Genomic DNA, 17,777 nt, shown 5'->3' on the forward strand with positions numbered 1-17,777 from the left:
TTAAATGACTTATTACTCCCTCAATACCTAAAGTAATTATCACTAATTAACAAGCAAGCTATCTTATCTTCTGATTTGAAGTGACCTACAAATTAACTTAAGATGGTCTCTAATAATCAAAAGAAAGTCGAGTTTCTCAAGGAAAATATTTAAGTATTTTCAAAATTTTTGCCTCTACCATTAAAGCTAAGCAAAACATGCAGACAAACAAAAGAATCAACTTGTATCAAACAGATGAAAGAAATATATACAAAGATATACTGTAACTGCATAATTTAAACAGTAGTTCTCAACAGTTTTAATTTCATTTGTTTCTTATACCAACAAGGCACTAAACACAGTTAATAAAGGCATTAAGGTCTATGTCAAATCCTACCTTTTTAGTAAAGCCTTCTGTCTGATAACCCAGCCTGATGTGCTTACTACCTATTCTGAACTCTACTGAAATTACTACACACAAAATTAACTTACTCTTCTAAATAACCACCAACAATTAACTGATTAATTAGACACAGCTGCAGACTAGAATTATTACACAGTTTAAAACAGAAAGCCATAGATTTACGTGGGCAGCTACAGAATGATCTCAAAGATACCTTTTTTTGGTGAAGAAAAAAGATGCAGTATAGGGCTTCCCTGGTGGCGCAGTGGTTGAGAGTCTGCCTGCCAACGCAGGGAACACGGGTTCGTACCCTGGTCCGGGAAGATCCCACGTGCCGCGGAGCGGCTGGGCCCGTGAACCATGGCTGCTGAGCCTGCGCATCCGAAGCCTGTGCTCCGCAACGGGAGAGGCCACAACAGTGAGAGGCCCGTGTACCGCAAAAAAAAAAAAGATGCAGTATACAGTATGTCTTGATTTTTTAATTAAAAAAAAAAAGAGAGTAGGGCTTCCTTGGTGGCGCAGTGGTTGAGAGTCCGCCTGCCGATGTAGGGGACGCAGGTTCGTGCCCGGGTCCAGGAAGATCCCACATGCCGCGGAGCGGCTGGGCCCGTGAGCCATGGCCACTGAGCCCGCGCGTCTGAAGCCTGTGCTCCACAACGGGAGAGGCCACAACAGTGAGGGGACCGCGTGCCGGAAAAAAAAGAAGAGTAAACAGCATTTCTGGGAAGACACATAAAATACTATTAGGGGACTGTCTTTGTGGAAGGTGACTGGAGGCCTAGGGTGGGAAGGAGAGCAAGTTTTCAGTGTATGCCCTTTCTTGGTCTTTGAATTTTTAAAAACCATTTTAATGTACCACATTTTCAATTTAAAAAAGGGGAATAAAAAATCAAGCAAATGTGTTAATGATACACAGCCTTTTGACATGTCTTCAATTGTCATTCTGAAGTGATATTTAAATCTTATTAGTTTATATCCTACTAGAGTCTCCTGTATCTTATATTCCCTAACATTTAAACCTAGTCCTTGCATTAAATGCTTTCTTAAAAGCACATAATTTCAATTTTATCAAAAGGTCAAATCTCTGCTTTAATCAGGATAACTAAGTATGCTGACTTTGCTACCCTCCTTAACCTAGTAAAAGTGAATTGTTTTAGTAATTGTTTAAGTAATTGCTCATAATTTCTGCTAAGAAAGTAGAAATTTTCAAGTTCAATGTGCAATGAAGCTCAGTGTGTGCATTTATATATGGTTGAAAAGCACTGACCTGGATCTGCTCCAGATTAACTGCATTTCTTAATATAACTATATTAACATGAAAAAGCATAAGGACAAAAAAAATCCTAATATATTCTTCTTTCTGGTCACTGTTTCTCAAAAGGGCACTTGTGGGTATTTAGGCAGAGGGATAAATTTTAATGGAGTGGGACTGTCCTGATCACTTCAGAAAATGTAATATCCATGGCCCATGGGCACTAAATGCCAGTTATCACATCCCCAGTCACTGCAGTAACCGAACTGACCCCACGTGTGTCTAAATGTCCTTAAGAGAGAAATGTAGTGGGAAACAGTACCATGCCCAGTTGAGAAGCTGCTTATATGAATTAAGGTATGAACAAAGGTAAGAAGCATGCGTGTGTGTATGATACAAAACCATATTTCCACAACTGCAATTCCACCTTTTAAAATAACTGTCACCAGAAGGTAAACAACCATAAACAGTCACAACTCATGTATTAATCAACGAGTCATCCAGTCCAGTATGTAATGCTGTCAACAAACACCATGCTCCAACAAATCATTCTTCAACTATTACGATGGCTTAACTTTTTAAATGAATCATTTTAAAATCCTTTTAGAACAATTCCCCTATTGGAATGCTTCTGTTCAAACTCCCAAATAAATAACCTTCCATATAAAAGATATAAATCACAGTTTACTACAATTACTTGTCTACCTTCCTCCAGACACTGTAAGATCCTTGAAGCCAGGGACCAGGCTCATGGTTGCCTGGCCCTCGGTGTAGGTATTCAATAACAATGCTGAATGAGTGAGTGAATCCTGGCCTAGTCTAATACAATGGAACAGTCCCATAAGTTCCAACTACAATCTGTTTTTATATAATGATACTGAAACAAATAAATGCAATAAATTATTTCTGGTTATCCTATATTCTTATTCTAATTTGCTTTTAGGAAAATTAAACATTATCCAGATTACAGCTAGCCTGTAAAGATATAAGGAAATCTAAGATTTTCTGACAAATACTCCCATATGCCCATCCTCCACCACCTTCCCTTTCTCCTACTCTTAAGCTTTAAGCAAACGTTCATATAAAAGTGGGACATGCTTCCAGGAAGCAAACTAATATAAACAGCAACACAATAGTTACCAATAAGAAAAACTTAAATGTTTTTCATTTCTATTTTACTTCTCAGAACTCAAGAAATCTGTTACTATCCTACACTTCATTCAAAAAGAAAGAAAAATCTATAAACTAGAAAGAGTAAGCAACTTTATTTCTGTAGGTTTCACTACATTCTCCAGAAACTCACCTTTTGTTGAGGTAAAAATTCAGAATATAAACTAATTCACATTTAAAAGCACTAAGCATCAACACTTGCAGAATATTAACTCTGAAGCTCACTAACTCTGACAAATATTATTCATCTTTGCCTTCCTGAAGCATGTGACTATCCCAGTTTTACAGGAAAACCTTAGATAGAAAAAGTGAAATGGTAATCTCCAGGTTAGAAACATAGATATAATTTCTAGCTCCTAGTATTTCTAGCACTGTTCTTAAACTGCTCCAATAAATTCTGTAATTGTTAACCACTGCTCTGCTCAACTCGTAGCAAAATGTTAATAATAATGGCTATGATACAATTTTAAAGAAACAACTGTTTCAAGTTACCTCCCATCTGGCAAGACCAAATTGGAAACTTATCATATATATATAAACTATATATATATAAAATGTTCTACAGGGAATTTAAAACATCAGATACACTCTACTATTCGAATAATGGAGATCACTTTTAAATGCATTTACATTATTGTGGGATTTTAGTGCATGCAATATGTCATTTTTGAAATCCACAAACCCAGCATTTGTTTTATTACTATTTCATGTAGCACTGCTCAATAAAAGCAATTTACATGTTGTAAGACTAATCACTTAAAACTAATACAGGAAATTACCTTCATGCTGACAAAAAGGAATACTGTTTCATACATTAAAAATGATTTTAAAGTGACAAATATCTGATGTTGCATATGCTCCAAATTAAGTCCAACTTGTATGAGATTCCACTTTCCCAGAATTATTAATCCTGATTATACATATTGCTGGTCAAGACTATTTAGAGCAATAAGCCTTAAATCCATCAATGGAAACTGTTACCTGAAAAATGTCTTTCAGCAAAGCTAGACTTTAATACTTTTCACTGACTGAAAAGCTAACTTTACTTACAAATGAAAGAGTTCCTTTCATGGGCATCTTATTAAAGTTTTTTTTAATCTAAGATAAATTTTTAAATCTGAAAGACCAATTAAGAATGAGTGTTTACGATCAGGATAGTGAAATTAGTAAATTTCAACAATTGTTTAAAACTAGGATTCAAAGGAATGACAGAATCTAATTATGCCATAGGTATTCACCAGACCTGTATTACCTTAAGTGGGTGGCTTTCACATTGCATTTATTCCCAGACAAGTCACCATGCAATCTCACAAAGTTTTTTTGTTGTTTTGCTTTTTAAGATAACCGCCATCAAATAATTTGCGACAATAAGGTGCATAGAACGATGGAGAATTTCTGGGTATGGGATCAAGTACCCCTGATCTTATAAAGAAAGATTTCAGAACTTGGAGGCCAAAAGTGAAAATGTGATCTACTGTGACATGCTAAAACGGTCCACCATTGTTCGACCTTAAGTTCAGTATCTTAACGAAACAACTTCTGTATAATGACATGTTCACAAGCTAACTCTAAATGTGACCCGTATAAATTCTTTTTCTTCCTCAAGAAGATAATCTAACCAAAATCTTGACCACAGCCAGCAGTAGCACCTTGAAATTTCAAACGTAACTGGAGGGTAGGTAATCAAGTCCAAATGTAGACACAAACTCCCCGATTTCTATCAAGCAAACAGTGCTATTAACATTCCAAATCCTGGTTAGAACGCAGTTACTGAAAAGCAGTGTCCTTGTGCAAGAAAAGGAAGAAAGGCCTGAAACTGACCTGAGCACGGGTCCACATGAACCTCAGTCTTCTCCGTTCCACCGGGAGGCCAAACAGGGAAGGCTCCAAGTAACAGGGGGGTGGGGAGACGGCAGAGGAAGGGCAGAGAGGAAACCACACTCCTCCAAGGGTGAAGGCAAAAGAGAAGCGGACTCTGGAAAAGCCGCTGCACAGCGACATCCGACTCTAGGATACACATACAGGGACAGCTTCTCTCCACCGAAGAGAGCAACCTTTACCATGGAAGCGGTGCTCCTAACAAGTAAAGGCAGGAAGGGACAACCTCCGCGCCGCCTACCCCCGAACGTCTCGCCCAGCTAGAAGGGGTCGGCGGGGACTGCTCCTCGGAACATCAACAAAGGCCCCTTCAGTCCTAAGGCGAAACTCGAACAACAAAGGCCCGGAGACAGCGAGAACGGGGCCGGGGGCGGGACGGATGAAAGCAAAAGGAGGCAAAGGAATCAAACCAGTGGGGGCGGAGGCCCGTTGGAGTGGGACGCGGGGGCGCAGAGGCGGGGGGCGCGGTAATCCCCAGTGCACAATAAGAGAAGGAGGAAGGGGACCTGGCCTCCATTCCCCCCTTACCCTCTCCTACGGCGGAGAGGGCTCCAGTCCTCGCAGTCTGCATCTCTCGGCCGCGGGGACCGCGCAGTCCCGAGTTCGGGGAAGGGAAGGGGAGGGGGGATTTTCCGCCCTGACCACAACTCCCTTCCCCCAGCCGGGAGCCGCCGACAACAACCGCCACAACGGCAGCCACACAAAGGCGCCTTCCTCGTACTCCCCCGCTCCCGCCCGGGCGGCGGCGCAGACGGTGCCAAGGCAGCGAGGACCACCGCACGGCAGCCAAGCGCTCACTCGCCCTCTTCCCCCTCTAGCAGGGGGAAAGGGGGAGGGGACCCCAGGCGCCCTCACCTGGCACAGCTGCTGACAGTACTCCGTGGCCGCCTCCACGGCCGGCACCCGGCTCTCCCGCAGCTGTCGCTCCAGCTCCTGGAGCCGCTCACCCAGGCGCTGCAGCTCCGCGGCGCAGCCGCCTCCGCCGCGACTCAACCTCTCCTGCTCGGCCTCTTCGTCCGCCATCTTCACACCCCGCTCCGTCGCGTACGCACCTGGGTCACGTGATAACACAATGCCACGTTCGGCGGGGTCACGTGCCGGGCGCGCTCGCACGCCGCCGAGCACGTACAAAGGGCCCGGTGGGGAGGATGGGGGGCGGGGAGAGTGGCGCGAGGGAACCCGAGGGAGGTGAAGGGAAGGGGAAAGGAGGAGGGCGGGGTTGGGCTGTACGGAAAACCGCGGTTTACTTACCCCCAGCGGGAAGTGGGCAGCAGCGGACGAAATGGGCGGGCCGGTGGAGGCCTGTTCTCGGTCACGTGAGGGCCGCGACGCGGGGAAAAGCTTGGGGAGGGGCTCTCTTCTCGACCGTCCGGATCCCGGCGTGGCTTTCCCCAGTCTCCGAAGCCTTCTACGGACATATGCCCCAGTCCCCCAAGAGGACGGGTGAGGGAGAGCTCTGGATGGGCTGGGGCAAGGGCTGCATTTGCGATTGGCCCGAAGGCAGGCCAGAGGCAGGGGAAGTGGGAGCAGGTAAAACCCACCCATGGACCAAGAGCGTGAGAGCCAAAGCGGGACTATGAACTGTCAAAATTGTCTCCGACTTCTCACCAGGAGAGGGAGGAGGGATCTAGTGCCTGAGGTACCAGATCTCGTCCCACTCCCCTCCTTGTCAGTCCCAAGAACGCCTCTCCCTTGGAAACACAATCTCTAGGGGGTTGAGGCAACAAAGAAAAATAACAATTGGGTCAGAGCAGAATGAGGTCCAATCCTCAGTCTGGAGAACGGAGCAAACTCATGAAAAGCATAGCTTAATAGATTTCAGACTGTGAAATTGTGGACGTTGGAACCAGGTGATTTTTAAACCACGGAAACATTTCTGGAATAACTGATAGCCAACTAATCTGTTCCGCCGCGATTTAAGACTCTCCTGCACACTACAGAAATCACCGCCACATAAAACACGCTCTATATGAAAGCTCTTGAAAAGAAAGTAGGTCAAGAAAAAAAAAAAGACAGCAATAAGGACTCCATTAAAAATCACAACGGAGGGGAAGTTGCTAAAATAAAAGAACAAGGTTATCGAGAGTTATTACAGATTCAACAGCATTTTTTCCTGGTGCTGCAAATAGAGATGGCACTCTGAACCATATTTTATTTACAACCTGGAACGAATGAACACTTGGCACTTGAACAGAACAGTAGAAGTAGTACAAAAATTCAAGTGCTTAAGCCTAAAGTTCAGAATAAAACAAATATTTTGTTAGTAGTAGAAAATTAGACAAAAGGCTAATCTTTCTTACAACTTGTCTACAGAAATGCAGAAACAATGATAGTGATGAGGCATCTGGAGATTTCTAGTATTAATAGAAAATGTTCTAGACAGTATGTTGTCCAGAATGAATGTTTGTAATGCATCAGTGATGGTGATGTTTAAGTGCCATTATATAAGATGAGTGGGCACAAATGAACCCCTTATAAAGGCCATTATCAGCTAAAATAATAGTACAGCATATGTGTGCTGATATTACATGTTAACAATACAGGTTCTTCAAATAGTTACAAATGGAAGAGGCTGGGGAGTACACTCAAGGGCTAAGGAACAAAGATGTAAAAGTATCACTGAGAGCTTAAAAAGCAACAATTAAGGCAGCTAATGGATTTTAATATTTGCAGCTCACTCTCCCAAGTGAAGTATTTTAGATGTCCAAACAAGATTTCTCCAATGTATGTTATCTTAGGATAACCGTTAAAATATAAAAAATGAGAAATATGAGATTAGCCACATATACCAGTAAATTCAAGGACATCTAAGGCATCAAAGGCTAGCAAGACACATTTTCACTTCAAGCATTATGGTTTACACCACACCTAATCTATAGAAAGAAAGAAAAAAAAAAGAAGAAAGGAAAATATATCCAAAGAGAAATGTATCCACTTATTGATTAAAAACAAAAAGCCCAAGAATGTAGGTCATTTCCACTTCCTGCCCATGATAGCCCTAAAACCAAAAAGATTTGATTAGCAAATTGCTTCTGAGCATTATCACTGACTTGCAAATGTCCCTCAGCTTGGAAGATTAAGTCCTTCACTTTTATTTGGTATCTTTCCCCCCACCTTCCCCTTCCTGCATTCCTCCGTATTAGAATCTACAGAAAGTGTAAGGACTAGGGGTGAGTGGTGTAATTAATGACCATTTATTGAGTACTTATGCCCAGGCACTGCTTGATACGGGGAAAATCAAAGGTGAATGAAAACTATCCCTGCCTTGAGGAAGCTTACAGTTTTGAGGAAGAGTGACCTGCAATGGCAGTTCGTACGACAAGTGTTCTATTATGAGAATGCATACAGCTTCAGTTCTGATCACCAAAATCGTCTAAGGTGCTAGCTGGAATGTCCATCGAATCTCTACAGAAGTGCAGGTTTTTTTAATTAAATGAGGGCTGGAAATACTTTCCCTTGACAAGTCGACCTTGTCTTCGAGACCTCAGAAATTTCATTCTTATCCATTAAAAAAGTGTATCAACAAGTACACATGACGTACTTACGTCCATTTGTTCTTGTAATAACACTCAGTTCACGGGAATCATTGCACACACGCGCACACACACCCCTACTTACTGAGACGTTCCTGGGGGAATTCGGAGGCCCGTTCCACGGAGAAAACAAGCATAAGCCCCGGGGCCAAGAGACTTGGCGTCTCTGGGGACCTCAGTGTCTGCGCCGCGAGTGCCCTTGCCCATTTTGGACACAGCGCGACTGCTATGGACGTGATACAATCATATGGACCTTCAGTCCCAAGAGACTCGATTTCAGAGTAAATCTGGGAGACAGAAAAAGCCCCACACCCCACCCCTGCGATCAATACAGCCGGGGAGACCCTTAGGAGACAGAGGTCGCTGCATCCAGGCCGCGCCTGCCTGCCTGCTTCACGAGTTTCCCGGGCTGCCCCGGCCCCCAACTCGCTAGTGCACTTTTTTTTTTCCCCCTAAAATTCTTGAACTAGCAGGGCCTGGTGGCAGGAAGGGCGCTGGGTTGTGCCTGATAACAGAGCCAGAGGGCCGCGCCAGGGATGCGGCGGGCGCGGCGGACGGCTCAGGGCTAAGGCTGGGCACGTCCTTCCGACCGGGGCGCCGAGCAACCCCAGCACGCTGGGAGAGAGCGCTGGCCTCAGGGGGTGGAGAGCGCCCCGCCCTCCCGCCGCCGTTTCTCCCTTCCCCGGCTGTCTCCTGGGGCCCCGGCCACCGGGAAGGTGCGCAGGGCTGGAGCCGGGCTGAGGCCGCCTCCGATCTGCTCGGCTAACCGTGTCCTCGGGTCCCCACTCGGCCGAGGCGGGACGGGACTCCCCTGGCGCGGCACGGCGCTCGATCGCCTGGCAGCTGCGCGGTTGCTCGAGCTCTTCGTCCAGGGGCCGGCGCTCAGCAGCCCCAGCCCCGGCATCTGCCGGCGCGGCTCTTCCACCCGGCGCTGTGGATCGAGACCGCAGGGCGGCTGTGGCTCGTGGTTCGGTAGCCGCGGGCGCCCGGGGCCTCCAGGCCGAGGGATGCTGGAGCCTCTCCAGGGCGCGGCGGGGCTCCGGGGCTCCGGAAACCGACAGGGCGGGGATGCTAGAGTCTCTGCTGCGGAGGCCGCGACGCGGGCACGGCTGCTGGGTCTCGGGCGGGTTCTACCTGCTCTCATCCGAAGGGCTGGGCCGCGAGGCCCCAGACAGGCCGCCTGCTGGGTCTCAGAGGTGAGGGCCGGAGTCTGTCTGGGGATCGGTCCAGCAGAAAGTCCCCCCGGAGTCTGGGAACCACTTCTGTGTCCGCAGACACAAAGAGAGAGCATGGGTTGAAGGTCTATTGGAATCGGTTAAAAACACACCACACTTTCCCGAGGAAAACATTTTTCATGAGAGGAGCAGCGAATGGAGTCCAATCAAAGTTGAAAACACGAGGCAGGTGCTGTGCCACATATTGAAATGATTCCAAAGGCACCGGAAACGCTGGGCCCGCATTTAAAACGATTAATTCTAGTCCTTGCGTTCTTCCCAGAAAGAAGATGGCATGTATATTTAAATAAACAGGTAGTTAAATGAGGAGAGATATTTGTATTGCCTATTCGGATTTTTATTTTTCTTTCCATGAGGAAAAGCCAGGTGCAAATGAGAAAGAGTAATACTATTCTAAGGAAAATGCTTTTAAGAGAGCCTCAATTATTCAAACGTAAATTAACCGCGAAATAAAGCAAAATAAATCTTGGAAGCATAAATGTGGCATACGCTATCTCTGTAGAGAACCCCTGAGTTGATTCACAGCATCTCTCCCAAGAAGAAATATAGAAATTGCCTTAGGAAAGGCAATATAAAAGTGCCTTTTTCTTATATTTCTAAGTTTTCATCATTGTATCTCATTTACCTCATTGGAAACCCATCAGAGAGTATCACTTTTGTGGTCTCTGGATTTTAAAAAATAGGGCTGTCAAAGTGTGATGAACTTGGAAATGCACAGGTCTCTCTTCCCATTTTAGGACATCAACTTCTTAGGAGTTTTGCTGATTTCTGTGATTCTTACAGACGTATTCTTCAATATAACAACAGTGGCAGTAATAATAATTCAATTAACATCAATTTGAGTGTTTAGTGTTCTGTTCATATACTGGACCAGGATCAGTCCCACCGAGTGCTTACCCTCTATCGTACCTTTACAAAAATGTTCACTTGCTCACTATTCCTCTCTCTACATCCTCACCCTCTTGACTTCCTCTCTAATCAGGGCTCCTCTGTGAAGTCTTCCTTTGTCTTCCTGGTGGAGTGAAGTCTGGATACATCTGTCACCAGAGTAGAGTTGACTGATTTGTTCTGCTTTCCCTTAGCCCACCACCCCCCCTTCCCATGCAGAAATAACCACACATTAAAGCTCCTGTAGCTTTGATCTACTACTTACTGCATTTTTTTTTTAATGTCATACCATTTTTTTTTATTGGAGTATAGTTGCTTTACACTGCTGTGTCAGTTTCTGCTGTACAGCAAAGTGAATCAGCCAAACATATACATATATCCCCTCTTTTCTGGATTTCCTTCCCATTTAGGTCACTGAGTAGAGTTCCCTGTGCTATACAGTAGGTTCTCATTAGTTATCTATTTTATACATAGTAGTGTATATATGTCAATCCCAGTCTCCCAATTCATCCCACGCCCCCTACTGCATTTTAATTCGAAATCCCTCATCTTGCCTTTTATTATAGTTAGTCTATAGATGAGCCTTGCTCATGAGCCTGTAAGCCCTTTGAGGGTAGACACTGTGTCTTATATCCAGGCTCCCTTCTCTAATATTCCTTGGCACATTTCAAGGTAAAATTAAGTAGTCAATAAATGCCCATTGAACTAAATTCAATTCTGTTTATTTTTGACAGTCATAGATATAGATTTACACTTATCCTCATATTATCTAAAATATCCTAGACTATACAGGATGAGCAATGATGCTCTCTAAACTTTAGGAACTTCTTTACAACTGCCTTTCAAATATTTTGGGGACTCTACTTTTTATCAACAAAATTATCTATAATCAAAAGTTATAGCAAGTAGACTCGAAAGAAGGCAAGATAGATGCTCAGTTGTTACACTCTATCAGATGAACTGCAAAAACACAGGCTGTAGCTTTCCCTTTCACAAACTTAATCTGTGCTTTAGATCTAATTTAATTTTTTCTTTTCTCTTACATTTTGTCACAATATTGATTTTTGTATTGTCTTCTCGAGAGAGTCTAAATTTCCAGTCCAATTGTTTTCTTAACATAACAATCTTTTCTCAATTTCTTTACCACGAGTTTACCCACTAACATCTAGTGCATGCTTAATGTGGGACCTTACTACCATCCTAGAAATCTAAGGAGAAAATAAATGTAAGAAGATTACCTCTCAGTCCAGGTAGGGCTTATCCTTCAGGATCTGAATTATCTTACAGCAGAACCTCTAAAACTTTAGTGTGCATAAAGATCACTTGAATAATTTGACTTAAAGGCAGATTCTCAGGCCACACCTCTAGAAAGTCTGACTAAGTAGACTGGAGTTTGGCCCTAGAAACCTGTTTTCTAACCATCACTTCGGGATCCTTCAGATCATACTGTTCTAGACCTGTAGTTTTCTAATTTCTGCCTTCCCTTCCCTCCCTCTGACTCATGGCCCTTGTACCAATTTTGTAAAAAAAGAAAGAAAGAGGGTTTCCCTGGTGGCGCAGTGGTTGAGAGTCCGCCTGCCGATGCAGGGGACACGGGTTCGCGCCCTGGTCCGGGAAGATCCCACATGCCATAGAGTGGCTGGGCCTGTGAGCCATGCCCGCTGAGCCTGTGCGTCCGGAGCCTGTGCTCCGCAACGGGAGGGACCACAACAGTGAGAGGCCCGCGTACCGCAAAAAAAAAAAAAAGAAAGAAAGAAAAAAAAAGCCTAAACACCTTCCTTCTTGCTCCACCCTCCACCAACGGGCACAAAGCACTTAAAAAAAAAAAAAGTTATAGCTAACTCTTCATAATTTGTTCTAATCATCCTGTTATCCAAAGCCTTTGTTTTGTGAATCATTTGACTCCTAAGCCCCTAGTTCAATGTGCAGCACATGGGAGGTGTGTTCTCAATAAACGTGCATTTTTCAACCTGTTCCTCATACATTCCCTAGCAAGGCTACTTGTTGAGGAGAATATTACTTCTTAACAGCTCTATCAGAAGTGGTGTGAAGGGGTAGGGGAAGAGAGCTCAAAGTTTTGTCTGTATTGGACTTCCCTGGTGGTCCAGTGGTTAAGACTCTGCACTCCCAATGCAAGGGGCACGGGTTCAATCCCTGGTCAGGGGATTAAGATTCCACATGCCTGGTAAGGGAACATGCCGAGCGGCCAAAAAAAAAAAAAAATTCTCCCTGTATTTATAAGTCTTAATGACATGTATTTTTTTATACATATAAGGGTAAGTGGACAGGGAAGAAAGATAATGTAAAATTTGATTTGTAAATTCCAAATATCCATGGTTCTGAGACTTCCTAAAATTGCTAATTAGGTGCCATTAATTTTAAAATTACATAAAATTTTCAAATAGCAAAGAAAGACATAAAATAGAAAATAAACATCTTCCTCCATTCCTAACCTCCAGGATCAAGTCCCACCCTGTTACTTGACTCAACAATGGTTTATTTATTCTTAAGAATTTTCTTCTTTTCCCTGGTGATCCAGTGGTTAGGACTCTGTAATCTCACTGCCAAGGTCCCAGGTTCAATCCCTGGTGGGGGAACTAAGATCCCACGAGCCCCACGGTAGCAAAAAAAAAAAAAAAAAAAAAAATTTCTTCTGCATATATAAGCAATATGTGCTTATCACCACTGCTTTCTTAACAAATCTACTCATACCGCTCAGCTGGACAGTCTCCCACTTTACTTTTTTCTCTTAAAAATTAATTTACAAATTTTCTATATCATCATTCTTTGTAATGACCCTATGATATTCCATGGTATAAATGAAGGTAATTTAATTAATTATTTCATGGAGGAACAAGTTGGTTCTTTTCTTTTTTTTTTTAACTATAAAAATGCTGCAGTGGCCTTCCTTGTGCATATATTTGATTATCTGAGCAAGTAAGTATGTATGCGATAAATTCCCCAATAAAGATTTGTTGAATCAAAGCAATTTGTGATTTCAATTTAGTCAGATGTTGCTAAATTGCCCTTCCAAAATGTTTGACCAGCTTATAGTCCCATCAACAGTGTAGAAAAGGACCGGTTTCCCAGGAATTCTTAGTAGAACTATGTTTTGTCAAGCTTTTAAAACAATTTCATAATTTAAAATTAATAGCTCATTTTGATGAGCATTTCTTTTTGTTTTATTTTGTTTTGCTGTATGCGGGCCTCTCACTGTTGTGGTCTCTCCCGTTGTGGAGCACAGGGTCCAGACGCACAGGCTCAGCTGCCATGGCTCACGGGCCCAGCCGCTCCGCGGCACGTGGGATCTTCCCGGACCGGGGCACGAACCCATGTCCCCTGCATCGGCAGGCAGACTCTCAACCACTGTGCCACCAGGGAAGCCCTTGATGAGCATTTCTTAAACTTTGGGACAAACTGAGGATCTCTTTTAAATTGAAGTATAGTTGATTGACAATATTATGTTAGTTTCAGTTATACAGCATAGTGATTCAGTATTTTTGCAGATTATATTCCATTATAGGTTACTACAAGATATTGGATATACCTCCCTGTGTGATACAATAAATCCTTGTTGCTTCTCTGTTTTATGTATGGTAGTTTGTATCTATTAATCCCGTACCCCTAAATTTCCCCCCACACACACTTTGGTAACTGTAAGTCTGTGAATCTATTTCTGTTTTGTATATACATTCATTTGTATTATTTTTTAGATTCCACATATAAGGGATATCGTATAGTATTTGTCTTTCTCTGTCTGACTTACTTCACTAAACATAATATTCTCTAGGTCCACCCATGTTGCTGCAACTGGAAATATTTCATTCTTTTTTATGGCTGAGTAACATTCCATTGTGTGTGTGTGTGTGTGTGCGTGTGTGTGTGTGTGTGTATACCACATCTTAAGCCAATCATCTATTGATGGGCATTTGGGTTGCTTCCATGTCTTGGCTATTGTAAATAGTGCTGCTATAAACATAGAGGTGCATGTATCTTTTCAAATTAGTGTTTTCGGTTTTTTTCCAGATGTATATGCAGGAGTGGAATTGTCGGATCATATGGTAGTGCGACTTTTAGTTTTCTGAGGAACCTCCATATTGTTTTCCATAGTGGCTGTACCAATTTACATTCCTACCAGCAGTGTAGGAGGGTTCCCTTTTCTCCACACCCTCTCCAGCACTTATTGTTTGTAGATTTTTTGATGATGGCCATTCTGACAAGTGTGAGATGATACCTCATTATGGTTTTGATTTGCATGTCTCTAATAATTGGTGATGTTGAGCCTCTTTTCCTGTGTCCTTCACTTTTTGGCAAAATTTTCCACTGCGTTGTGAGGTCTTGGAGCTTCCAATCAAGTCTATATCATTCTCTGCAGACTAAATAAATTACAAATTTATCTTCACCCAATATCCGTATTGCTTTTTAGCAAACTCACAATAGAAAATTTCAGATCTTTCTATAAATATTTACTGAAGGGGGTCTATACAAGTCACAATTTGCAAGAATGATGAGAAAAATAAAGATGATAAGACACTACTCATGCTCTAATGATCTTATTTTCTGATCTTAACCATGTTTGGAGCATCCTACCCTGAATGGACTTGCTCTGAGAACTGCCTGGCACACTGTCCCAGAAATTTGGAATTGCAATGCAGGGTCATTTGATCTGTGTGTGGAACTAAATGGATGGAAATAACAAGGCATACCACTGGGAAGTGTGTTGCTGGCAGGGTTTAAGGAGAAGCAGAGAAAGCCAATGCTGGGGCAGGAAATAAAGTTGACGTGTAGAAAGAAGTGGAGCCCATGTGGTCCCAAAATGCTTGTGACCCAGGGAGTGGCTTCCGTGAAACCTGACAGCCTTGCAGTCTCCACCTGACCCACACGTGTGAGTTAATAATTTCCCTCTTTTTTACTTAACTTTACTGTGAAAAGAGTATAGGTCAGTTGTAATTAACAGAATGTTGACTCACACAGGGAAATTAAATAAATAGCTATAAGACAAATGAGAAAGTAAGAAGCATCTTAGGTAAATGAAATGTGTAGAGGTTCAGCATGCACGACTGAAAAGAGTTTGTGAAGGTCAGTAAGTGGGATTCAGCACTGGAAAGGTAGGTTAGAGCTGCACCATTTGGTGGACATTCTGGCACCACTGACTTTTTCTCGCTTTGGCTGCACTACGAGGCTTGCGGGATCTTAGTTCCCCAACCAGGGATCCAACCCGGGCCCCAGCAGTGAAAGCGACGAGTCCTAACCACTGGACCACCAGGGAATTCCCACCACAGACAATTTTGAGCAGCAAAGTGACATGGTAATAATAACTGTTACCATCTATCGAGTGCTAATAAAGTGCCAGGGAAAAATATTTTATGCGCATGTTTTCATGCAATTGCAACAATTATCGTTTGTAGAAATTATTAGTATCCACAATACAGATAAGAAATAGGGAATGAAAGATAAAGTGGCTTAAATAATCCTCCACCCTTAGCTCACTGCAGATTTGGGAGCTCAACTCTTCTAGATTATGTTGCCTTAAAGTCAGTGTTGTCCTTTAGAAGAGCAGCTCTAGCTGGAAATCCTTAGCACAAAATAGAAGAAGAGGCAGAAGGTAAAGAGGCTAATTAAGAAAACTTTCTTTCGTGAAATGTCTATTTAGGTCTTCCGCCCATTTTTTTTTTGTTTTTTTGTTTTGTTTTGTTTTGTTTTGTTTTTATTGAGCTGCATGAGTTGTTAGTATATTTTGGAGATTGATCCTTTGTCCGTTGCTTTGTTTGCAAATATTTTCTCCCATTCTGAGGGTTGTCTTTTCATCTTGTTTATGGTTTCCTTTGCTGTGCAAAAGCTTTTCAGTTTAATTAGGTCCCATTTGCTTATTTTTGTTTTTATTTTCATTACTCTAGGAAGTGGGTCATAAAAGATCTTGCTGTGATTTATGTTAAAGAGTGTTTTTCCTATGTTTTACTCTAAGAGTTTTATAGTGTCCGGTCTTACATTTAGGTGTTTAATCCATAGGGAGCTCAGCTCGGTGCTCTGTGATGACCTAGATGGGTGGGAAGGGGATGGGGAGGGAGGTCCAACAGAGAGGGGTTATATGTATACCTATAGCTGATTCACTTCATTGTACAGCAGAAACTAACACAACATGGTAAAGCAATTATACTCCAATAAAAAATTAAAAAAAGAAACCTTTCTCTAGGAGAGATTTATGAGAGCTGCTGGGGGATAACATTGGGAAGATAGAAGCTATACAAAGATTTCTTTGGCCAGTCTAAACAGCTGATGGCACGTAAAGAAAAGGGGAAGCCGAAAGTCAAAGCTGAACTCAAGGTTTGGAACCTAAAACTTGGAAGGGCAGTAATGCCCTGAACAGAAATAGGAAAGTAAGAGAAAGCTTAGCCTGGGACTTCCCTGGCGGTCCAGTGGTTAAGACTCTGTGCTTCCGCTTCATGGGGCATGGGTTCCATCCCTGGTCGGGGAACTAAGATCCCACATGCCGCACAGCGCAGCCAGAAAAAAACAAAACAAAACAAAACAAAACAAACACACCAGACAAAGCTTAGCCTGGGTGAGAGCAAGGGTGGGAAGGGACCTTGATGAATTCATTTTGGGATGGAGATACCAGCAAAACATCTAGGTGACGCTGTCCGTCAAGCAGGTCGATGTGTGAAGGGAAAAGTTCAGATTGGAGATACTGATTTGGGAGTCACGTTCATAAAAATAAAACGTAAAAGTAAAGCCATGAAAATGGATGAGATTGCCAAAGTAGAGGATATAATGAGAAGGTCGATGGCAGAAACTTAGAAAAATATTTAGCGTCCAAAGGGATTTCTAAAGAGGTCAAAGATCCAATATAACAGAACCACATTATGTCACTGGAGGCAAAACAAAGAAAATAATTATCACTCAATATCAAGAGCAATTAAGACACAAGTTCAGGTCTTAAGGATCTGAGAATATATACCCCCCACCCACGAAGTAGAAATTTAACAGTGACAAAAGTGTCAAAGGAAGTTATTTTCCAAAATAATTGTGCAGAAAATGGCTTTATGAGATCAGAGGTGGAAATGAAGAGCTTAGGCTGCAATTCATGAAGGTCATCACTGCAGATATTCTGGGCATCCTGCACGACACACTGCAAGGCACATGTATTACACTGCAGTCATCTTTAACAGAACAAGGGAACTTAGTTCCCGGACCAGGGATGGAACCCGTGCCCCCTGCAGTGGAAGCATGCAGTCTTAATGACTGGACTGCCAGGGAATTCCTGGGCCTTTAGTTTTATTACTGTGTTTTGAAGGGAAAGTATTTGGAGTAACTGAAACTTCTTAGTGCAAAAACCTTCTACAGAAAAGTATGGTGATCGGTTACCCTTTTAAAGTAGCCTTTTGTGTCCTATATATATAGTTCAAGTATATGAAAAATACAAAATACTCCACAAGCTT

The 17,777-nt window shown here is 42.8% G+C and overlaps 1 protein-coding gene across 1 annotated transcript in view; it reads right to left on the reverse strand.

Annotated features, from left to right (window-relative positions):
- The window catches only part of ZNF292 (zinc finger protein 292), an 86,519-nt gene extending 80,814 nt beyond the window's left edge, over window positions 1-5,705 (reverse strand). Inside the window, exon 1 of the mRNA XM_065888994.1 lies at window positions 5,538-5,705. Within this exon, the coding sequence (XP_065745066.1) occupies window positions 5,538-5,705 (168 nt within the window). The remainder of the gene's footprint in view (window positions 1-5,537) is intronic.
- Between the last annotated feature and the right edge of the window lie 12,072 nt (window positions 5,706-17,777).

Source organism: Phocoena phocoena, chromosome 12, assembly GCF_963924675.1.
Source record: "Phocoena phocoena chromosome 12, mPhoPho1.1, whole genome shotgun sequence".
Taxonomy (NCBI): Eukaryota; Metazoa; Chordata; class Mammalia; order Artiodactyla; family Phocoenidae; genus Phocoena; species Phocoena phocoena.